Source organism: Danio rerio, chromosome 13 (genome assembly GCF_049306965.1).
Source record: "Danio rerio strain Tuebingen ecotype United States chromosome 13, GRCz12tu, whole genome shotgun sequence".
NCBI classification, from domain to species: Eukaryota; Metazoa; Chordata; class Actinopteri; order Cypriniformes; family Danionidae; genus Danio; species Danio rerio.
In genome coordinates, this window is record NC_133188.1 from 39841175 (window position 1) to 39866332 (window position 25158).

At 37.0% G+C, this 25158-nt stretch overlaps 1 protein-coding gene and 1 long non-coding RNA gene across 10 annotated transcripts in view; one reads left to right on the top strand and one right to left on the bottom strand.

Annotated features, from left to right (window-relative positions):
• The window catches only part of actn1 (actinin, alpha 1), a 70753-nt gene extending 54427 nt beyond the window's left edge, over positions 1–16326 (bottom strand). For 7 of the 8 annotated variants that reach the window (XR_012388578.1, XM_009307476.5, XM_009307474.5 and 4 more), the window contains exon 1: positions 15930–16322. Coding sequence is in view for 6 of the 8 variants with exons in the window: in XM_009307476.5 (XP_009305751.1) it covers positions 15930–16064 (135 nt within the window). In the remaining 2 variants the exon portion in view is untranslated. Of the gene's footprint in view, positions 1–15929 lie in introns of all 8 variants that reach the window. The other variant, NM_001168286.2, reaches the window with a different exon arrangement.
• Positions 1769–16320, top strand: LOC141377037 (uncharacterized). Of its 2 annotated transcripts, none has more exons than XR_012388836.1 (2): positions 1769–3772; positions 14045–16320. It is a non-coding gene; the product is annotated as an uncharacterized lncRNA (long non-coding RNA). The 2 variants fall into 2 exon arrangements; XR_012388837.1 differs by having other exon boundaries at positions 1769–3746.
• Positions 16327–25158: the final 8832 nt, after the last annotated feature.

Genomic DNA, 25158 nt, shown 5'->3' on the forward strand with positions numbered 1-25158 from the left:
TTTCACCATCTTAACAATAAAATGAAAACATAATATGAGGACCTGCCTATTTTCATTTTGATCGTCGTGTAGTTGCATATTTATATGAGAGTCATTTTCACTGTATTAAACATATTTATAACAAAACAAAGCCTATAAGATAACAGCCTCCTTTTATTTTCTAACAAAAATATGAAACATACTATGTCTCTTTTGCTGAATATTAGTTTTAATAAATCAATAATGGTCATTATAAAAGTATAACGTACAATAAGTTTATACAATATACCAAATAAAGGCAAGCAATCACTCAATATGCACAATCAATGTATGTGGTTATATAATATATTAACTTATCTTTACGCTCAGCCGAAACACTTTATCTGAGAACAAGTAATAGATTCAAAAGACCATTAGATATAGACAGGATGAATTAAATTTCACATTTAACAACTATAGTGAGATGAAATCCAGCGGGAGACCCTTGATGAACTGTCTAATCTGCGCTGCTCTCACCCGGGGAGCTGTGCTCAAAGCACCCACTAACTGCCTGGGGCTCAGCGCATGCTAGAGTGTGTGTGTGTGGTCACGTGATGTGCGTTTTTAGCAGTGTAGTAGTATGGATGGAAAGCTGTTCAGGAATGCTAGGTGAAACACAATTTTGCTGTTGGGAAAATATATTTAATATGCATAAATATGACTTTGACATGCAAAATTAATTGATTTACATTTGGTTATTTCTAATATGAGCTAACCTCATGTTAGAGCAATGTTATTTTAAAAGATGATAAATAAACCATATTAACAAACATAACTGTAAGCAAAAGAAAACAAGTAAAAAACACACCATGTGCGAAAATGAAAAGATGATCACACGCATGAGGTTAACGTTAGGCCGATTATTAATCTGTTCAAAGAATGGTCAAAGCGAAAGCAACCGGTGCGAGCTCTTGAAAGCAGCAAGACTGTCGGGTGCATGACCATAACTTTTTGTCCAGTCTATTTGAAAGAGAACCAATCACACTAGTTGCCTTTCCAGGCACAGTTGCTTCACGCAAGGAAACGGGAGAGTGCACGCGTTTTAAAGAGTCGTGCGCAGCACATCAGCTGTTGGCGCAAGTGATCATCCTCTCATTTGGTATTCACCTGCTTTCTTTTGCTCAATTATTTTTGTCAGTCTGCTGATTCTCGATTCTAAGATTACATTTGCATAAATACTGGACCATCGCTTTTTTCAAACTCTGCTTTTAGGAAAACTACTGTTTAAAATTTATTTTCAACCAGCCAAAGTGGCTAGTGATGGTGGCTGTCTAACCCGCCACAGCTGATATCTACCTGCATTTGGTGGGTGTTAATGTCAAGCTCTGGTCGTACTTAATACAGTCCCTCCAGGATTTCACAGCACTTTTTTTCTGAATTTTGCAGTCTAAAATGACTGATTTTGCTCCAGATTTTTTTAAGGTTTGCAGCAATATTTGCAGCCTCATTTTGTGTTGATTTGCTGTAAAAAAAAATTATGCCACAGAAAAAAAGTCATTATCAAATATATATTTTTATTACTCCTAGATCCAGACACAGGGTTCTGTGAATTTAAAGGATACTGTATGTTAAAAAAAAATTGTTTTTAAATTGTGTATCCTCAAAGATTAAAATGCACTAAATCCTCGCACAGGTTGTCTCTCATGAAGGCCATCCCAGGAAAAAAACAAAAAAACAAACAAAAAAAACAGGTATTGTTTTTACATTGAAGTCAAAATTATTCGCCCTCCTGTAATTTTTTTTCCTTTTTAAATATTTCCCAAATTATGTTTAACAGAGCATATCATTTTTCACAGTAATACCTATAATATGTTTTCTTCTGGGAAAATTTTTTATTAAACTTATTTGTTTTATTTCAGCTAGAATAAAAGCGGTTTTACATTGTTTAAAAAACATTTTAAGGTTGATATTATTAGCCCCTTTAAGTAATATTTATTTTTTTGATTGTCTACAGAACAAACCATCATTATACAATGACGTGTCTAATTACTCTAACTTGCCTAATTAACTTAGTTAAGTCTTTAAATGTCACTTAAGGCTGAATACAAGTGTCTTGAAAAATATTACATACTGTCATCATGTCAAAGAGAAGTCCACTTTCGTTTGGATGAATCTGCGTAGTGATGACGTCATAGAAAGCATCTAAACCCTGAATTTGCGGGGAATGCACACAATTTCAGACAAAATTATGAGATCTGCAAGATTTTGTGGAGTTTGCTTGATTTTGTGATCAAATCAGCGATGGCAAAATCATGAAATCCTGGAGGGACTGTTAATACTGTTATATTCAGCCATATCAGTTAAAAAAACTAATAACTTTTACTTCTTTATTTATTCAGACCAAATAATACAGAAATGTAATACTATTTACATATTAATCAAATATTTGACATTTTAAATAGCTGTTAATAATTATTATTTGCATATTATAGCAGATAACCTATAAATATGATCAGCTTTTCAGTATCTCTGCCAAAATGTTAACAGTGTTATACTGCCAGGCTGATAGTCCTACATTACATGCATTCTCAGTGCAGCATCAGAAGCTTCTAACAACACAAAGTGTGTTGTCTGTGTGTTTAAGTGTGTGCTGCTCACATTAGCTCCGCCTCCTCAGGTGTGCATGTGTGACAGCTGTTACCTGTTTAAACAAAATGCTGACCGCACACACACAATGACATCATCCTCTCTGGGTGGATGAAATGCCTCTCTGTCTGTTTATCTCTGTGTTGGCTAAGGTCAACATCATTATTGCTTTACATAAACCCTCGAAACTTAAATTCATCTCCTCCAAACTTTACACTCCATTTTTCTCTCCATCTGTTTCTCTCGCCCTGTCTGTCTATTAGTGGGCTGTTTGTTGATGTCTGCTGGCTTTCTACTTCAGACAGGAAGTGCTGATCAGCCCTTGAGACGCGCGGCCCACTGTCTCGCTTCCACACGCATTCCACATTATCTCCCCCCCCACACACACATACTCACACACCCACACTTATGCACCCTCCTAAGGTGAGCCCGTTTCTTGCTTCCACGTTTCCAGACACACAGTTTAATGGCTCATTAATAATCGTATCAACACAGCCAACGGCTTCACTTAGAGCTAAACGCTGAGTCGCTCGGATCACTGCTTTCACGTTAATTAAAGTTAAAACCCACAGTGTTTGTGCACACACTTCCTCACTGCGGCATGTTTCAGCTCCCGGGGCAGTGTTGCATTATCTAGACAGGCTTAAAATGAATGAGGCCTGTTTCTGAGTAACCCTGCCGGACAGTAACAAGGAACAAAGTCCTCGTTTTGAGAACATCATCAGGTTAGGAGCGGCACGTGATGATTTGCATGAAGAGCTTCTGCTAAGATTAAAAAAAGAAAAAAAGTCGGACTTGACATATTTGACTTTGCAAACTGGAAAGCCACAGGAGGATCAAACGCAGTCAATAAAAGAAACTTTTTAAGAACGCACACACACACACACACATCAATAAACTGCATCCCGCAGCATCTTGGCCTGGCTTGACACACACAGACCAACACACACACACACTCGGGGTAAATGAGGTGGCAGCATTTTCTGCACTATTGTAGATGTATTCAAGCTGTCCTTTCATTGGCTGAAAGAGCACAGCGAGGGATGAAGCACCTCATCACACCCTGACGTCAAACTCTAGAATAGAAAACAGGAGAAACAGCGTCATGCACTTCATCTTGTAGGCCATTCTAATGTGTGTGTGTGTGTGTGTGTGTGTGTGTGTGTGTGTGTGTGTGTGTGTGTGTGTGTGTGTGTGTGTGTGTGTGTGTTAAATGATGATGTCATAAATTCATTCATTTTCCTTCAGCTTTGTCCCTTTATTCATCAGGGGTCGCCACAGTGGAATGAACCACCAATCTGTCCAGCCTAGGTTTTACACAGCGGATGCCCTTCCATCTGCAACATAGTATTGGAAATACCCATACACACTCATTCACACACATACACTATGGATAAATTAGCTTATTCAATTTACCATATTGTGCATGTCTTTGGACTGTGAGGAAAACCGAAACACCCAGAGGAAACCTACATGATCCCGGGGAGAACATGCAAACTTCACACAAAAATGACCTAGCCGAGGTTCGAACCAGTGACCTTCTTGCTGTGAGGCGACAGTGCTAACCACTGAGCAACCGTGTTGCCCGATAAAATGAATTTTAGTTAGGTAATGCAAGAATAATTTAATAGCCTCAGGCCCAATCCCAACTCTACCCCTTATCCCTTCCACATGCTAACAGGAAATTTTCCTGAATAGATCAGTAAGAGCGGAAACATGGCTGTCCATGCCAGTCAAGATACCCAGTTTGTTTTGCCATTAATGAGGGTTTTACCCTTAAACATGCATCTGTTTTGCTGCATTCATGATGGTGTTCATGTTTTACGGTCATGCTCTTCAAAGAAACATTCATTCATTTTCCTTCAACTTAGTCCCTTATTTATTAGAGGTCGCCACAACGGAATGAACCGCCAACTATTCTGGCATATGTTTTACACAGCAGATGGCCTTCCAGCCACAACCCAGTACTGGGAAACACTCATGTAAGCGGGCTGAGAGAGCTTAATGTGCTGCAGTTTCTGAAAACACATGAAATTACAAAAAAACACTAGCAAATTAAGAAAAGATCTTAACTAGTTTGACAGCAAATTCTCACAACGCAAACACATAATTAAAACCCACTGCATTTTCTCACTACACAAAAAACATCGGACACACAATGGAAATATTTCAATGGAACCCAAAATGTGACAGACAACGCTGTGCCGCGGCTATTGCTCAGTGAAGTTGCAGGTGGTCTTTGAAAGGTGAGTATTTTTTATTTTTTTTGGTTTATTTTTAAAAAGCCAATTCACTTGTCTTTAGTGTTTAGCCTAAATAAGCATATTCTAAATAGTAGGGTACATCACATTTTAGGGTCTCCTTCAAACCTTTTCTTTGTGTTGGAAACATTGTAGATGTATATAAGCAGGATAAAATGCAGCGCGTTTTCATTAAATGTTTGCATTGTGAGAAAATGCAGCAAGTTTTATTAATTTGTTTGTGTTGAGTGAAAATGCATGTGTTTTTTAAAAATGTGTTTGCGTTGTGAGGATTTGCAGCAATGTGTGCTGTCAAACTGATGAAGATCTTTTCTTAATTTGCTGGTGTTTTTTGTAATCGCACGTGTTTTCTTAAATTACAGCACATTAAGCTCTCTTGGCCACTGTACTCAAATACTCTCACATTCACACTCATACTCTACAGACAATTTGTTTACCCAGTTCACGTATACCATGTGTCTTTGGACTGTGGGGGAAACCGGAGCACCTAGGGAAAACCCATGTGAACACGGGGAGAACATGCAAACTCCACACAGAAATGCCAACTGTACCAGCCAGAACTCAGTGATCTTCTTACTGTGAGGTAACAGTGCTAACCACTGAGCCACCGTACTTTCACTAACAATAGCACCTTTAATAACTGCTACTCAATAGTCCTACAATATACATTTAATCGAAACCCGATGACTTGAGAGAATACCTTTGTCAGAAAATTCTAGTGGCATAGAATTTGCTTTTTACAGTACTTCAGTATTTAAATTATTAATTAAATCCATGAATACAAGCACTGTGCAAATACACAGTACAGTTTAGACATGGGCCGGTATAAGATTCTGACGGTATGATAACCTTGGATAAAAATACCACAATTTCACAGTATTGTGATTACTGCTCTAAAAATATATTCTTTTTAAATGTCTGGGTAAAAAACAAGAACTTTTTTCTGCTTTGAACGCAACGGCTGCATCTGAAATCACAAACTTCCATATTGTATAGTACGCTAAAAACAATATTAAGTCAAGTAGTTTAAACAGTATGCGTGAAGTACCCAGAATGGCCTACTACTTCAGTGAGATTCTGAAGTGCATATCCAATGGATGCTACGCTATTCCATGATGCACCGCAAGAGAATTTATAAATGGGAGTGTGTCATGTGATGATGACAAAATGGGATCCGTAGTACGTTCAAGCTCCATTCATACTACTCACATTTATACTGTATAAAACATATTTTTTTATTGTAATAAATTCAAATGCTATACCTACTGAGTAGTACACAATTTTAGGTCATTGGTTTCAAAAACAGATTTCTTAACAATTTAATGGCACCTTTGGATATCATTTCTGCTGAAGATACTGTTGTCCTAAACAAAAAAAATAAAATAAAAAATATATATAAATAAATTACTAAAAATTTATATATATATATATATATATATATATATATATATATATATATATATATATATATATATATATATAAATATATATATATATATATATATATATATATATATATATATATATATATATATATATTATATATATATAATATATATATATATATATATATATATATATATATATATATATATATATATATATATATATATATATTATATATATAATATATATATATAATATATATATATATATATATATATATATATATATATATATATATATATATATATATATATATATATATATGCAAAAAAAAAATTGTGCTTTTGCAACATGATCCACCAGTCATACTATGTGTATGAAACGTACGTCTGAGAAAACCTGGAGACTGTTTTGTTATTTCAAGCACTGAATACGGTGCAAAATAACTTGTGAGTGAGTAGCCTGTTAAACGTGACTCTGCTTACGCCTTCTGGAATGACTACATCAGGTGACATCATCACATCTTATATGACGTAAGAGCTAGGGATGACATATAATGATGTGTGTGTGGGTCTAGTAGTGGTGTCTCATTTATTAGGAAAATATTTTCATCCTCCTTCACACACCGTTCCACAAACCAAGGCGTAGGGAGGGTCTAAAATTAAACTGGGATTGGGCATTACTGTTTAGACTGAAATTGTACAACAAATCTAGCCTTGCAAACCTAACATTCATCTTTCAATTTCTAAACAGGGACATTGTTCAATCTACCCTATTTGCATCTGCATTTGAGTGGATGTATATTAAAAGTGGAGACCAATTTGTTTTTTATGAACAGCAAGCTGCAGAAATGCAATATATCGTTGCCTGGATCACACAGCAACAAGCTAGAGGTACAGTGAATATCTTGGTGGATATACAGTAAATCACCCAGATTGTTCAAAATGGACCAATATATACCTAAATTAGGATAACAAAAATGTTTGAAAGGTCATTTTTTAGGCTGGTCAGCTTCTGCGGTCTAATAACACTCATCAATGTCAAAATGACTAATTTTGAAAATTTAATAATAAGACATGTATCAAACCAACCAGCTACTAGAATCCAATCGGTGACATCCTGCTCTCTCTCTCTCTCTCTCTCGTGAATCCAATATGGAAGTAATTGAAACTGAAATTCATCGACTCGCATTTGGGGGCTGACTCCAGGAACTCCAGATATTCACTGACTGCAATGCTTAACTGGCCAATTTTACATCTGATGTTTACAGCCTGGCACAAAAGATAGTTTTGGTTCAAACAGCTAATATTACCTTTCATGACAACTATGAAGGGGGTGATTTTTTTTATAAATCATCTGTTTTATTTTTATTCAACTTTATTTAGTCTGCATAACTAAGGACATAGCCACTTAAATGACAGCTAGGTCTCGCTGGTCGCCGTCATGTCAATCTGGCAGATTAGCTGCTGAACTCAACATAAACATCTTTTTTATTTATTTTTTTTTTATGTAGCTTTACACAGTCAATTGCCTTTTGGATTTATTTCCTACAATTATCAGAAGATATGGCATGCTGTGAGCACTTAACTGTGCTCACAAACCATTCAAGTTCCCTTCATTTCCCAGGTGAATAAAATTATACATCATATCTATAAATGTATTTGTTTTAATTAAGATAATTTATCATTTATAATTTTCTTTAGATCTGTAAAGCACTCCAGATTCTGACAGATTGATTAGCTGTATGCTATAGAACAGTCATTTGAAACGTTGGCTGCGTCCGAAACCGCATACTTCCATACTATATAGTACGCTAAAATCAGTATGCGAGCCGAGTAGTATGGCCGAATTCATAGAATTCGAAAATCGGTATGCGAGAAGTATCTGGATGACTTGCTACTTCCGGCGAGATTCTAAAGTGCGCTGCGCATCCCATGCACGCTGCGCTATCCCATGATGCCCCGCGAGCGAATTCATGAATGAGAGTAAAGCGACGAAACTGACGCAGGTAGGTCACGTGACTATGAAAAATGGCAGATGTAGTACATCCGAATTCCATTCATACTTTTCACATTTATACTGTATAGAGTGTACTTTTCTAACGGCCGAGTAGTACGTTTAAATTCAAAAGCAGTACCTACTGAGTAGTAGGCGGTTTCGGACGCAGCCGTTGTCATACAGTGTTATGTCTGAATTTCATAAACAGCCTTGCATTTACTAACACAGACTTTATGTAAAGAATTTGGAAGTCATTAGCGTTTTCCTCCTGTAGAAAAATGTCGCAAGAACAATGTTTAGTGGCTCAATGTATTACAACTGTTAAAAGAAAAGCCTGTCTAAGCAAAATGCTATAAGGCATCTGCAGCTCCTCTCACGCTCCACCTCTTTGCTCTTGTTTGGTATCCCCAGTCGATGTGATAAAGCGCGAACAAAATGGCGACTGTTGGCTATACTTACTTAATTTGTAACTTAATTTGTGCTTACTTATGAGTGACGTCACAGATACTACGTCCATATCTTTTACAGTCTATGCTAGAAATGACAAGAATAAACATTTCGAATTAAAGAAATATATGAAAATTGAGGGGGAGTACAATAATTTACGAGATTTAATGTAGGTGAGAACTACAGTTACATGAAGAATTGTGTAGGGCACATACAAATTAAAAATCATTTAGAAATATTAAACATTTAATTGATTGTATCTACAGAAACAACATTACAATGTATTTCAGGATTTGTGCTTAATATGTCATGACATGCCTGCTAAATATGAATAGGCATTCTGAGAGGGAGGTAGTCTGAGTCAGTTACATCCGTAATTGCTCACTGTGACTGGAGGAAGTTTCTTGACAGCTTCATAAGTAATTGAGATGTTTCTGCATGAACTCTACTGAACATGATTGTTCTAAACAATGAGGTGAATTAATGCAGACATATGGGTTCAAGAAAAGCAAGAGCAACTAATTAATAACATCAGAGCCAACAACAGGTAAGGTTAATCTGAAAATATCTGTGTCCTTGAAAAATGAATCACGTTTTGAATGAATGAAATCTGTTTTCATCATACTACATAAAGCATATGGTGAGGTTTAATGTGTTCCGGTCAAAACCAGTCAGTTTGCTAATAGTGCGAATGCTGCCATTCAAACCTTGAAACAAACCTTGTTGCGTTTTGACTGAAACAGGAATAAAACAAAGACGTCTAGAAGCCAAAAACAGGACCTGATATCACAAAATGCAACCATAAAAGAGTCAGAATGATCAAGCATTCCTGTTTTTATTTTGTTATAGTTGCAATTAGGGTTGTAACGGTATGAATTTTTCACGGTATGATAATCGTCTAAAACAATATCACGGTTTGACGGTTTCGCGGTATACGGTATGTTACAAATGTTAACAAAATAATAGAACAGTGAAGCAAATTTGACTTTTTCCAAATAATATATTTTTAGTTACTATAAACAACACCACTTACAATGAACAAATAAAAAAAAATAATAATAAATAATGTGTCAAAGTCCAAATAAAGTCCAAATAAACATGGTGCAAATCCTCAGTAAAAAATAGATATAAATATTTACTATACTATAAATAGTTACATAACGAAACTAGATTCAATATGGAACATCCTTAGGTTTTATGTGCCAGCATGGATATGGTTGTCTATCGATATGGATTTGGATATGGTTGTCTGCAATGCAGACAAACAGCTGCATCTTCATTTGCGTCTTTTGAAAACAGCAAGAGCAGCAGTTCGTCTTTGCTGTGTCACTGTTTTGTCATGTTTCTGTGCTGCTGTGCATGCAAAAGTACTTAGTATGAGAATTATTTCATGCAAACCTTTTTTTTTTTGCGTTTTATTTAGCCGCGCATAAATGTATGCCTATCTCTCATTCCGTGTTGTTCAAAAAGCTCAGTGTTGGTCCACAAACAAAAGCGAAACCTATGCTTATTGGTTGTGATATAGCGAGTTTGAACCAATCTGGGCATGGAGGAGGGACAATGCATCAATGTATCATGTCTGATTTGTCCGGAGACACAGTGACGAGCGTTTCTTTGTCAAATCAGCGTTGTCAAATGTTGATGACGTAACCGCACTGATTCCGGAGCCTCTGAAAGTCCTAATGTTATGTGATACAGCACTGGAAAGCTGAGATTCTCTTCTTTATGCCAATCTTTGAATTGTATGAATGGGATCAGCGGATCAAAAGTTATTAAACATTTAAGAGCAATACTTATTTTTAGCCGCGGGCAGCTGTCTCGGTCTTTAAGAGTTAAAACCGTTGATATGCAATTGTTCATGGTATGATAATCGTGCACGTTCAAATCGTGGTAAACCGTCATACCGGTATATTGTTACAACCCTAGTTGCAATGTTGACTATTACGGTTTACATGTGTTGAAAACACATCTTGTAATAGATGTGAATAAGAGGAATTTACAGTCCTATTTCGATTATTTTACACATTTTATAAGCTCTTCAGCTTTTGTTTAGTGTTTAGCCCAGCACACACCATTGTTATGGATGTACACCAAAAATATAATTCGTAAAAGTGTTTTTTTTTTTGTGCTGTATCCTTAGGTTTGGTCTTTAAAAATACCAGTCTTGGTCAGTACAACACACACTGGCTAAATTGAAGCTTATGCTCAAGAACTAAAAATGCCAGCTTCCATCAAGTGGTAAGGGCAAAATCAGGCATGCAATGACGCCTCGGGACATCACGTGTTTTATATGCAGGCCTACACGACATCTGTGCCCGCAGAACTTCACGTAATTGAAGCAGCTGCCATTCACAAAGTTTTACACTTATCCTGCCACTTACATGTTGCTTTATTGGATACATGAGCTAACTTGATTGTGCTTGCAGCTACCAATAAGATGGAACAGAATTTTTCATCAACACTATGCATTAAAAATAAATAAATAAATAAAGCTATTTATGTAGAAATGCATCATCTACACAATGATTTCGAAAACTATGTTTAGTTCTGAGATTTGTGGCAGATTTTAGGAAACTCTTTAGGCCTGCTTTAAAACAGCCAGTGTTTCCCCATGGGATACTTAACTTACCCCAAAGTGAATGAGTGAGAGAGACACAGAGAAACACAGAGGATTGACTGCCTCTAGTTTTAGTCTTGAAGACATGAAAAGCTAGAGCAGGCTTTGCCCCTACTACAATAACCCTTTACTACCCTGAAGTCACACACCAAGAAAATACACAATGCAGATTATCAGACACAGATCTCAGAGCACAATGTTATGTGGCTGATTCACATTCACTAAAGCTGATCCTTTTCCTGTTTCTGAAGATTTCCATCTCTCTTATCAGAGGAGTCATCAGACCAGACCTGCAAACAGAACATTTAAAACTTGCCCAAGGCAGACTGAACTACTGCAGTAAGGAAACACTTAAACTAAGCCAACAGCACTGGCCGCTGTACACTGCACAACCACTGCAGGACCAATTTTGACATTTCAGTACAAAAATCACATTTTCCTAAGGAAACTCACTAAATGATACTAGAGAGCTTACAAATGCATCTTGGGTGCTTTTAAATCTCACATACAGAGGTTTTTAACTACTTATCAATTCAGAAACGCAAAATACTTTAATGTAAATGTATAAAAATACACTCACCGGCCACTTTATTAGGTACACCTTACTAGTACCAGGTTGCCTTTAGAACTGCCTTAATCCTTTCAACAAGGTAATGGAAATATACCTCAGAGATTTTGGTCTATATGGACATGATAGCATTAGGCAGTTGCTGCAGAATTGTCGGCTGCACATTCATGATGAGAATCTCATGTTTCACTACATCCCAAAGGTGCTCTATTGGATTGAGTTCTGGTAATCGTGAAGGCCATTTGAGTACAGTGAACTCATTGTCATGTCCACGAAACCAGTCTGAGATGATTCGCGCTTTATGATATGGTGGGTTATCCTGCTGGAAGTAGCCATCAGAAGATGGGTACATTGTGGTCGTAAAGGGATGGACATGTTCAGCAACAATACTCAGGTAGGTTTTGGTGTTGACACAATGCTTAATTGGTACTAATGGGCCCAAAGTGAACCATTAATACAAGGCAGGATGGATCCATGCTTTCATGTTGTTGACATCAAATTCTGACCCCACCATGTAAATGTCACATTAGAAACTCATCAGACCAGGTAATGTTTTTCCAGTCTTCTATTGTCCAATTTTGGTGAACTTGTGCCAATTGTAGCCTCAGTTTCCTGTTCTTAACTGACAGGAGTGGTACTATGTGTGGTTTTCTGCTGCTGTAGTCCATCCACCTCAAGGTTGAATATATTGTGCGTTCAGAGATGCTCTTCTGCATACATCAGTTGTAATCTTTCGATCAGCTGGAACCAGTCTGGCCATTCTCCTCTGACATCAACAAGATATTTTTGCCCCACAGGACTGCTGCTCTCTGGAAATTGTCTCTTTTTCAGACCATTCTCTTTAAATTCTACAGATAGTTGTGCGTGAAAATCCCAGTAGATCAGCAGTTTCTGATATACTCAGACCAGCCAGTCACTTAAATCCCCTTTCAACTACATTCTGATGCTCAGTTTAAACTGCAACAGATCGTCTTGACCATGTCTGCATGCCTAAATGCACTGAGTTGCTGCCGTGTGATTGGCTGATTAGAAATTTGCATTAACGAGCAGTTAGACAGGTGTACCTAATAAAGTGGCCGGTGAGTGTAAATATGTTAACACCTGATTATATGCATCTTGACCCTAAGTAAGTCTTTTGGCAATTATCATGGCCACAAATTTGAATGAAATATTATATTTCCACCAGCCAACGAGTTTTATTTGTTTCAATAATCTGGCTTGTGTCATTTAGAGATGTACCATATATTGGCTGCCATATTGATATCAGCTGATAAATGCTTTTACTTTACATTGTATTGTTTTTGGCCCAAAACTAAAGTCATGGAGGGACATACTGAAGCAAAACGATACGGATTACTTCTGCTGTTTATTGTCAAATACATTAATGTTGTATAAATAAATGTAAAATGTAATGTCATTTGTAAATGTAATTTATTGAACACACAAAAAGAGTGAAAATGACACCAAACCATTGAACGTCAGTGTAAATTTATCCAGAACATTCACTGACACTTTGAATGTTCTCACTGAAAGCCTTATGGCATTACAGAATGAACTGAGGAGACCCTATAAGCCTTAACTGATTGGCTGAGAAAGTGTCAGAAAAGGACATGCGTACAAATGAAAATCTGACCTCACAGAAGGAGAAAAGAAGTGAGAGTTCACAAGGCCTCGCTGCTGTTTTAGGCTGAATCACCTCACACCTGTCCAGCCCGAGGGGCTTGTTTCCCCTAAATTTCTCACAGACCTACACCGATGTTATTAGGCAGGAAATGTGATTTGCTGATTCTATTGGCCCACTCTGAACTTGCTGACATACTTTCATGCATAAACATACAGTTAACTGTGACCGATCAGATGGCTCCTCACATGCGTTCACTTTCTTAACTTAAATTCACTCCAGATTTGAGTTCGTCCATATGTCTTTTATGAGATGGGGTCAGGGCCTTCTCTATACCTGCAGTGTGTGTTTTCCAGACTTCATTGTACCTCTCTACTGACCTTTCAGTCCTGTCAGAATGCAAACAATAACCAATCTGTCTGAAGCGCACACACACACACATACACACACACACACACACACACACACACACACACACACACACACACACACACACACACCATTAAGTTCACAGAGGGTGTTTAATGGGCAGTGTGTAGCAGGCGAGTGTGTGTTTGTTGTTAATGAACAGTGTCGGAAATGATGCTCTAAAACAATGCTGTACCTATATCCCTGTGGGAAAAACACCTCAGGGCTTCTCCTGGATGTGCATATCTCTCATTTCCATTTGACCCTCCATGCATAAACACTACAGCATGCATAATGGTTAATGTGGCAAAAATTCAAACTATGATGATCCTGCACTGATGGGGTTTAACTTTCTAATACAGGTCTGAACATGTCTGCTCTGGTGTAAAACTCCTGACACATGGTTTTGTCATGGTTTTATGGTCATTGAAGCTGAACTGAACGACTTTGGCCGCATACCTGAGCATGAGTCTTTCCCGCCGGTAGCTGATGACATCATTCAGGAGTCTACAAGCATTCGAAGAAGGAAAAAAAAAGAAACGCGGGAAAGTTTTCCAGCAGCCGTGTACGGGGTCTGTTATTACCATTTTTGGGCAGACTTGCTCCCTGACAAGCCCAGCCCAAACCGCAGCGGATTCCAGCACTCGTTTTCTTTTTCCTCCCCGTTTCCAAAGGGGAGGAAAAGAGTGTGGGAGCGACAAATGTTGCACTCATATTTCAAATAGTTTTTAAACTTCTGTGCAAAAAAAAAAAATCACATCCGAGAGATTTGTTAAAACATCCCCCTCCCCCAACTAATTGTCTACCGGAATGCATTTAACTGAGCTGGCATCCGAGAACCGGTTCTAGACCTGGACCGTTACACAAACCGGAAACAAACGATTCTCATCTACTGACTCTCGCTTCTGTCAACCGCGACTTATTCTACCGATAAACACTGAATGATGTACCTAAACACTCTGACTGTTTTCTGGTAAATACTGTACACCGTAACACCGCTACCGAGTCTAGGAATCAATCCAACTGCCAAACGAACCAAGCCATTGGTGATTCCAAACCACATAGCAAATTCTGATTCTCAAACAAACGACTCATTTGAACAAATCATGTTAGTGAATCAAAAAGAATTATGACTCGTTCCAACATTATTTTGACTCGCTAGTGAACCCCAAATTATTACTTTCATCGATAAAGGAACTAATATTTGATCAACTTTTAACTGACTCGCTGTTCACTTGACAACGACGTGTAGTTAAAATTCACAACTTCTGATCTGTATTTACAAGAAACAAACAAATATACCTAATTGCAAAACCAAAATCATTATCATAAGCCCTTGCTGCATCTATTCTGTTGTAATCAGAATTAGCTCATTATTTGGCAACAGACAGCTGGGGACAGTGAGTGCAATGAAATTGCAGTTCTTGTTTCAAAAGACATTTCCTCGTATGACTGAAGTCGTTAAGGGGAATCGGAACCACAATGAGGCTCATCCATGGGTTAAACCGTAAGAGCGTAAATAAAGTGAGCTCGTGCTCTCGGCGCGCGCCCGCAGCGGATCATATGAGCCGCATTCATGGAGCAGAGGCTGCTGTCGCTGACATCTGTTGCGCGCGGTGAGCAGAAGCGGTGGGCGCTCGGTGTCCGGTGATCAGGGTCCGGATCGGTTGACTTGGGGGCGGGCCGTGATAATGCTCAAATGAATGGAGAGACAGAAGAGAGAATAGGAACATGCGCAATCCCGCAACAGATGTTCCTCAAGTTTCTTATAATGAAAGCTGATAGTTTGAGAATATGTATAGATGCCCTACAATCTATAAGATAAACAAATACGATAGACAAAAATAGTGATTAATCCATGCGTCGCACTGCAAAGTCTATTTCACCAGCAGTCACACAACTCAAGAAACCGCACGCCACGGGGCCCTTACATCGTTTTGACAATGCATTTTTACTGCTGGTTTGCATTAGGACTGTTTGCACCTTTAGCCGGTGGTGTTGAGAGATTATAGCGCATACCTTTCTCTGCTGTTTCTCCCAGGCGGGGTCGAGCAGCATATCCCGGTCCCAGTCATCTTCCTGCTGCATATAGTCGTTCTCTCCTCCATCATATTGATGGTGATGGTGATGTTGTGGATGGTGGTGGTGATCCATTCTGAACTGCTGTCCCCGTCTCTCTCCGGTCCTCCGGTCTCTCTCTCTCTCTCTCCCACAGAGCGCTGCAGTAAACACTCCCGTGCGCACTTAAAACGATGAGCACGAAACTAACGTCACTGCCTCGTTTCCCTGCCCCGTTCACTCACACCAAAGTCTGTATCTCCTCGTCTTTCTAGCTCTGTCCGTTTTTTCACCGCCGCTATCCAGAGTGGCGAGTAGGCAGAACCTCCAGCACGAGCATCGGCAGCAAAAACTTCACAGTAACGGTGAAAAAAAAGGAGGACGCCGCAGGGCGTCTGATTGGCTAGTACGCACAGCTTTAAAGCCCGCCTACTAGACACTGTGATTGGCTATTATCGCTGTCTGTTATAGATTTGGTGTAAGGGGTATCTGCATGGTCTCAGTTTAAAGGGGAGCTATATTTGTTGCATAAAACTTAAGTACATTATGCAAGTGTGTTTGCATTCATATTCTAAAATATTAATATAATGTTTTTTTTTTATTCTTGCTATTAAAGGTCTTTAATGATTTATTGCCCTGAAAGAGGCCACACCCTTTTGATTCATCTCACCGTGTCTCAGGTAACAGCGCTATGTTCCGGTTTTTGGTTGGAGGGTGTTGGTGGGAGATACAAAACTACATCGAAGATCCAGGAAATCTCACATTAATAGACTACCACCAAATCGTTAGTGGTAGGTAGTTTGGTTTCTGGTCAAACTGGTCATTAACTAATCACCTTTGATTCACAACAGACCTCATCCAGTTTATGACGTTCAAGCTTGTTTTTGGAATATAGTTGTTAAATGGATAGTTCAGCCCCACAAAATAAATTATTATTCATTTAAAATAATTTACTTATCCTCAGGCCAGATGTGACTTTTTCCCTTCAGTAGGAAAACCCACATATGAACAAATTTAACTCACATTGAGCTGTGCTCTACTACAGAAAAAAAGTCACCTACATCTTGCATTGCATGAGGCAGAGAAAATCAGCAGAGCATTGATATTTTTGGGTGGACTATCCCTTTGTCAGGCATAGCTTACACCAGCTAAAAAGCGTGTTCCAAAAGCCCGCTACTCTCTTGGGCTGGAATTTGCCAACAGGGTAATGAGCCTATGAAACTTTCACACCATTATAAATTATTAGAATAGATGAAAGTGGAAGCTCCTGCTGTGCCAGATCAAGGCCATATGTGGTCAGGCCTTCATAAAGAAGTCTGCCGAGACAGGCAGAGGATATCCCTCATATTCATCACATCTAACTGCAGCAAGAAAGCTGTGAAGTTGAAGATGTTGAGATTTCCTCCTCTAATTCCTTGTGGTTATTTCTGGAACAGGGTTGAAATGATTAGTTCTGTTTATTCATGGCATGTCTGACACACCATAGCGTGCTCTGACGCAAACATATGTTTGCCTTGTGAGTATCTGATGCTCTGCATTGGCTGAACAAGGGTCAACGGTTCATGTGATGCATTGCCATGGATATCTTATTGTCTCTTTTTGCACATCTACAAGGTCACTTTCTAGAATAATTATTCATGTTGTAAAATAAATATAAATTAGACGAATGCCTAAGGAACACTCAATAGAAAAATGTTTACTTAATCTGGATTGGAATTGCCAGCTTCAATTATTTGTTTAAGGTATAATTCATTTATTCATTTTCTTTTCGGCTTAGTCCCTTTATTAATCAGGGGTCGCCACAGCAGAATGGACTGCCAACGTATACAGCATAAGTTTTACGCAGCGGATGCCCCTCCAGCTGCAACCCATCACTGGGAAACATCCACACACACACACAACGGACAATTTAGCCTACTCAATCCACCGACAGCACTTCTTTGGACTTGTGGGGGAAACCGGAGCACCCGGAGGAAACATGCAAACTCCACACAGAAATGCCAACTCACCCAGTCGAGGCTCTAACCAGCAACTTTCTTGCTGTGAGGAGATCATGCTACCCACTGTGCCACCATGAAACCCTATTTTAGGTATAATATATGTTATATTTATATATATACCTGGGTGTTATTTTCGATTGTGATCTTAATTTTAAATCTCATATTAATCAAGTTACAAAAACATGTTTTTATCATTTAAGAAAATGTTGCCAAAATTCGTTCTTTCCTATCTTTCGATGATGCCAAGAAATTAATTCATGCTTTTATTTTCTCTCGGCTTGATTATTGCAATGCTATCTATACTGGTCTACCTAAGGGTTCTACAATGAAGTTGCAATTGATACAAAATGCAGCAGCCAGAGTTTTAATGAAATAAAAGAAACGAGAGCACATTACACTAGTATTAATAGAATTACACTGGTTTCCTGTGCACCAAAGGATAGATTTTAGGATTCTTTTATTAGTTTTTAAAGCACTACAAAATATGACACCTTCCTACATTTCTGACTGTTTAACAAAATATAATCCAAACCGTTTACTACGCTCTTCTAGTGCTGGACTTTTAGAATTTTATCCTGTAAACCTGATGCGATCTGGCCGCACTTCTTTTAGCCATTATGCTCCAAAAATTTGGAACTGTCTCCCCCTTGAAGTGAAAGAATCCCCAAGTATTCATGTTTTTAAAAAGCGTGTTAAGACACATCTTTTTAAAATTGCATATGATTAAACAAGTTTGTTAGGTGTACGCATTTTATCTATTTTGTTGTAGGTTTATGTATGTAATGTAGGGTGTGTGCCTGCATATGTAAGGACTATTGTGTGTGTGATCATGTGGATATATACTTACATTTTGTGTACATGAATGCTTTTATTTCAGTATATGTGATAAGTTTTTGTGGTCTATTTTAATGCTTTTGTTGTTGTTTGTGAGGCACTTTGAGTTGCATGTATGTTGGAAAAGTGCTATACAAATAAGTTTATTATTATATTATTACTATTATATATTATAATATATATGTTACAAAATACGAATATAAAAGACCATTTGAAAATTGTCAGATTCTCTGGATTTATTTCGTATGAGTTTGAGTGAAATGTACTTTTATAAAAGAATTGTGATTATTAAATAAAATAATTGATTCAATAAGTCCGTGAAAATAGATTCAAACAGATGAATAGGAGGGCGAATTACCATTTTGGGAGGGCGCAGTGACATCTAAAATGCCACAGAACACTATTAACATATTCAATGACAACTGTATTACAAAAAAGTGGCTACTCTTCATTTGTCAGAGCTGTCAAACTGAACACTGTTACTTAACATCCCAAATGCATGGCATCAGTTCAAAAGTCCACCTCCTCTCTACAAACCTTCAGACCAACATTCCGAAGAAGGCTGTAGTCTGGGACTAAATGCCTCTGCCATGTAGGGTAAACCCCTCCTGCTGGACAGAAGTTCCCCTCTGAACATGACAGAGGCTGGCCTTCTCTGGCATAAAACACTATTTTCACAATCAACATGCCATTTTAGAATAGACATTTATCTAGACATTTATCTTTAAATATTTATCGTATTTATCATATCTATCATATTTATCTGCCTATCTATCTATTTGTCGGTCTGTCTATTAATCTATCTGTCTATCAATCAATCAATCAATCAATCTGTCTGTCTCCCTTAAGAAAAAAATACAATAGCAACCACCACCACAGAAGAGATTTCAACTAAAATGCATTAAAACATAACAAACAATCTAATATTACCCAATATAACTTGAACATTTAAATGGTTGCTAGTTTGTTTAGGGGTTTAATATGCCGTTAATACAAAGTGAAAAAAAAAATTATATATATATATATATATATATATATATATATATATATATATATATATATATATATATATATATATATATATATAATAGTTTCTTTTCTTTTAAAAAATCATTATAGCCATTGAAACCCTCACAAATTGTATTTATATTCCCTTTTTTGCACCAAAGCACCTGTCTGTCAATCATTCTTTTACTAAATTTGAGGACCTAGAACACTTAAGTTTGATCTGATCTAGGAACATTTTAGCAGCATTCTTCAGCAGTGTTATCCCTGCAAGTATGAGCATGGGTCAGAAGCGCACAGTCGCTCTGCACTCGCTGTAGTCTGTATCGCTCTTCCATATATGGACAAACTTCCAAGCGGCGAATGTTTGGGAAAGTGACGTCACGGGATAAGAGCACAGACAGTGAGATCTGTTTCTTAACGCTGCTTAATCAACACAGTAAAACACTTTTCGCCCGTGCAAATAACACTTTCGTTCGGCGTATGACAAATTTATTTAGGAGTCCCCCACCGTTGGAGCTTATTTCGCTAACATGTGACGTTTTTTGTTGTTTGCCGTACAATGGAAATTCACTTTCGCATGAACGGAAAGTTATTCTGTAGGTCTGAATTAGATGTTAAACTTCGCCAGACGGTGTTAAACAGCGCCGGTCTAGCAGCTGATTCACCAAACTGGAGAACTTTTGACCTGGGATTATGTAAACAGGAAACACTTTCTCCTGAAGCAATTTAAAGGAGCAGGTCATTGAGGGAAAGCGGGCTAATTTGGTTTCTTTCAAGCTGCGTTTTTTTTAGCTGTAATAACACTTTTTGGTTTTGGGCAAATAATGAACAACCATAGCCTATAGAGTTAATAGTAAACAGTGTTGAGGGTAACGCATTACAAGTAACGTGGGTTACGTAATAGCCTATTACTTTTCTAAAGTATGAGTAAAGTAACGCATTACTTTAAAATATATATAAATATATTTGAGTTACTTCTTAAAATATCTATAACTCGTTACTTTTCAGATTAAATATTATGCCTTTTTAAATAATTTGCTGAATTAAAATTAGTATAATCATGTTGAATCACATTGAGAGAATGAGCTCCCTGCGGGAACAGACAGAGACCAAGATGGTAGAGCCTTACACTTCTGTGATGGAAATTTTCTCATTGAACACATGAAAAAAAGGGGATAGTTTCAATAGGCAATGATTTTACTGAACTAATAAGACAAAAATACAAAAGTATAAATGGCATGTATAGCATCAGGAACCTCTCAGAAGGTAACATTATTTAAAAAAAAAAAAAAAAAGTTTTTTTTAAAGGTAAATTTAGGTAAAAGGTTGTTGTTAGATGCAGAGCTCCTCCATTTAAAAAAAAATATATATATATATATATATATATATATATATATATATATATATATATATATATATATATATATATATATATATATATATATAGTTGAAGTCAGAATTATTAGCCCCCTGTTTATTTTGTTCCCAATTTCTGTTTAACAGATTTTTTCAACATTTCTAAACATAGGTTTTATTAACTCATCTCTAATAACTGATTTATTTTATCTTTGTCGTGATGACAGTAAATAATATATTACTAGATATTTTTCAGGACACTTCTACAGCTTAAAGTGACATTTAAAGGCTTAACTAGTTTAATTAGGTTAACTAGGCAGGTTATGAGGCAAGTTATTGTAAAACCACGGTTTGTTCTGTAGACTATCGAGAAAAAAAATTTGCTTAAAGGGGCTAATAATTTATTCATTCATTTTCTTTTCGGCTTAGTCCCTTTATTAATCTGGGGTCGCCATAGTGGAATGAACCGCCAACTTATCCAGCATATGTTTTACGCAGTGGATGACCTTCCAGCTGCAACCCATCTCTGGGAAACATCCATACACACTCATTCACACTCATACACTACGAACAATTTAGCTTACCCAATTCACCTGTACCACATGTCTTTGGACTGTGGGGGAAACCGGAGCACCCGGAGGAAACCCATGCGAACGCATGGAGAACATGCAAACTCCACACAGACATGCCAACTCACCCAGCTGAGGCTCAAACCAGCGACCTTCTTGTTGTAAGGCGACAGCACAACCTACTGAGCCACTGCGTCGCCCAGGCTAATAATTATGACTCTAAAATCATTCTTAAAAAATTAAAAACTTCTTTTATTTTAGCTGAAATAAAAGAAATAAGACTTTCTCCAGAAGAAAAAAATATTATCACACATACTGTGAACATTTCTTTGCTATGTTAAACATCATTTGGAAAATATTTAAAAAAGAAATAAAAAAATCAATGGGGGGCTACTAATTTTGACTTTAACTCTATATAAATACCCTACAAGTTCTGAAAGAGATCAAGCCTCAGCAAAGGTTTAAAAAATTATTTACAAATTACAAATTACAAGTTACAAATAGTAACGTAACTAGTTACTTTTTTGGAAAGTAACTCAATATCATAATGCATTACTTAAAGCATCTTTCCTCAATACTGGTAGTAAAATAAATAGAAGTATACAAATAATAAGCAATCCCACTTTTATTAGGTTTTGTTTAATTTAGAAGTTTGGCCTAAGCAGAAATAATCGTGCCCAATTAAGCCTGGTTTCTCTCAAGGTTTTATTTCCTTGACTTTCGTCAGTTGATGAAGTTTTGTTCCATGTCACTGTCTCGCCTGGGACTTGTAGAGCTGCACATCGATTTGCTTTTCAGTGTTTGGACTTTCAGCAGTGAAAATTAAACCACACTGAACTGAACTTCAACTCTGAAAACTGAACTGACACGGTTTCAATTTACTAGAACTTCCATGTTAAGCTGCTTTGACACAATCTACATTGTAAAGCGCTATAGAAATAAAGATTAATTGAATTAAAGTTATTACATTAGTCAACAATTTAAGTCTGGTTCAAATTCAAGCCACAGTTTTACAACAAACATTCTGGTTAAAATATAGTTAATTTGTGGTTTAACTTCAAATAAAAAAAAATAACAAATCTGTACCAAAACCATAAAAACACATTTAAAAACAACACTGCAATTTTAAAATAACTTAAGAAGTCTAATGTTGAACATACAGTGTATATAGTCTTGCATTAGATAGAGTGAATCTGCTTTCTCTAAAGATTATGAAGATTAGTCAGAGCAATGTTTACACTGGGACCTTTTTGCATTTGTGCCAAGCTCAACATTCACATATTTATCTGCTCACAAATTATTCAAATGATTCATATGTAATCTAAACATCTACATAACCGCTGACATTATCAGCACCAGCAACGAAAAAACAGCAGTGAGGTCAAGATAAACAGGAGCCACAGGTTATTTACTCCTTTTTACTAAAACCAGTCACACTTCTCACAACCAGAGAGAAGAAAGACAGCTGGGGAACTACCCAAACAAACCTTGTATAATCCACTACACTCTTAGACCACTTAAAACCAAAGGGTCTGAGACTACATTTTAAACGATGGGCCTCATCATCAGCATTCCTGGTGGTCCATCCCTCTCTCTATAGCATACAGTAGGTCTCAAACTCAGTTCCTGGCGGGCCACAGCACTGCACATTTTTGCTCAAACCCTGATCAAACACAACAGATTGAACTAATAAGCTGTGTTTGACAGGGTTGGATCAAAACTGTGCAGAGCTGCGGCCCTCCAGGAATTGAGTTTGAGACCTTTCCTGTGTAGATAGAGGGTGAAGTTTGTCGAGATGTGGTGCAAGTTTTAAAGAGTTTAATTAAAGTGAGAATCTATTTGAGTTTTGTTTTTTATAACGTCAAGAATATTGAATGATTTGACAATGTGTGGATTCCTACAGATATGTTGTGCTCTTGTTAAAAATAAGGAACTAGTATTTACAAAATGGCTTGAGTTAAATGTACTGTTATTAATCGAGATATTTTCAAAGGTTGTGAAGTGCTTTAAAATATGATTTTTTTATTCAGTGTATGACGTAATCTCAACCGAAACACAAAGAGAGGGTGGGACATAGTGTAGCCCCTCCTCTTTTTTTTAAAAAAAAGGTTTGTGTTGTCAATGCTCTGCCAGTGAAAGTCATTGAGCTCAAGTGCATCAAATGTAGTGCCATGGGATTTTGAATGACCACAGAGAGTCTGGACCTCAGTTTCTCATCTGAAAGACGCCGCCCACTGACAGTATAGTGTCCCCTTCACTTTACCAGGGCACTAGGACTCCGCAGGTTGAGCGCCCTCTAGCTGGCCTCACTAACATCACGTCCAACAGCAACCTAGTTTTGCATGTGGTCACCCATCCTGGTACTAACCAAGCTCAGCCATGCTTGGCTTCAGTGAGTAACTGGTTTTGGGCTACAGGGTGAAATGGCTGTGGTTGTGTTTACATGTTTATATCCATTTTGAATCTTCTAAATGGAAATGATGTCACTGCTTTGGAGCACACTAGCTTATAGATATCTTAAAAACTAACAATACTGATAAAAAAAAAAAAACATCTAAAAAAATTTTTTTTCATTTACTGGGATCTTTGATATAGTAAAAAAATAAAGTGAATTAAAAAATTTAAATACTTTCATTTATGAATGTAAGAATTCTCACAACAATTTTGTGATTGGAAAGGCAAAATTAGGCACCAGGCCTACAGAGCTGAATCTTAAGTCAAGAAAATGAATGTAGTTAATCTGTTCAAGGCTTTTGTGGCATTAAGAATTCATCTAGAACATGAATTCCCTCAGATGAACAGTGATGAATTGAGTTTTGATGAAAAAAAAATAGGGTTTTTTGTTAATAAAGGTTTATTTTTTGTAGAAGTCAGCTTTAAAAAAAAAAAAAATATATATATATATATATATATATATATATATATATATATATATATATATATATATATATATATATATATACGATGTAATAACAATTATTTTTTATGAATGTTTTTAATGGTAAAATAAATTGCCTTTTAAGTCAAAAGTCTCTCTCGCTTTCTCACTCAGCCTCACACACAATTTCTAACAGACAAGCACCGATCACAGACACTTGTCTTGTTTTTCAATGCAAATATCTCAATGTTGCTAAATAAAGATACAATTGTTTCTCCATTTCTGAACAACCTTCTAATTTCTCAGCCCACAGCTTATTTTCCAGCGTTAAAATTGCTGATACAAATACTGATAGGTTGGTGGTTCTGCATGACATACTTTGTTGAATTAATTAAGATTTATTTTCTAAGATTTAGTCTTCTTTACTGGAATATGACAGTATTTACTAGATTTTTTCAAGATACTAGTATTCAGCTTAAAGTGCGATTTAAAGACTTATCTAGGTTAATCAGGCGAGTTAGGGTAATTAGGCAAATCATTGTATA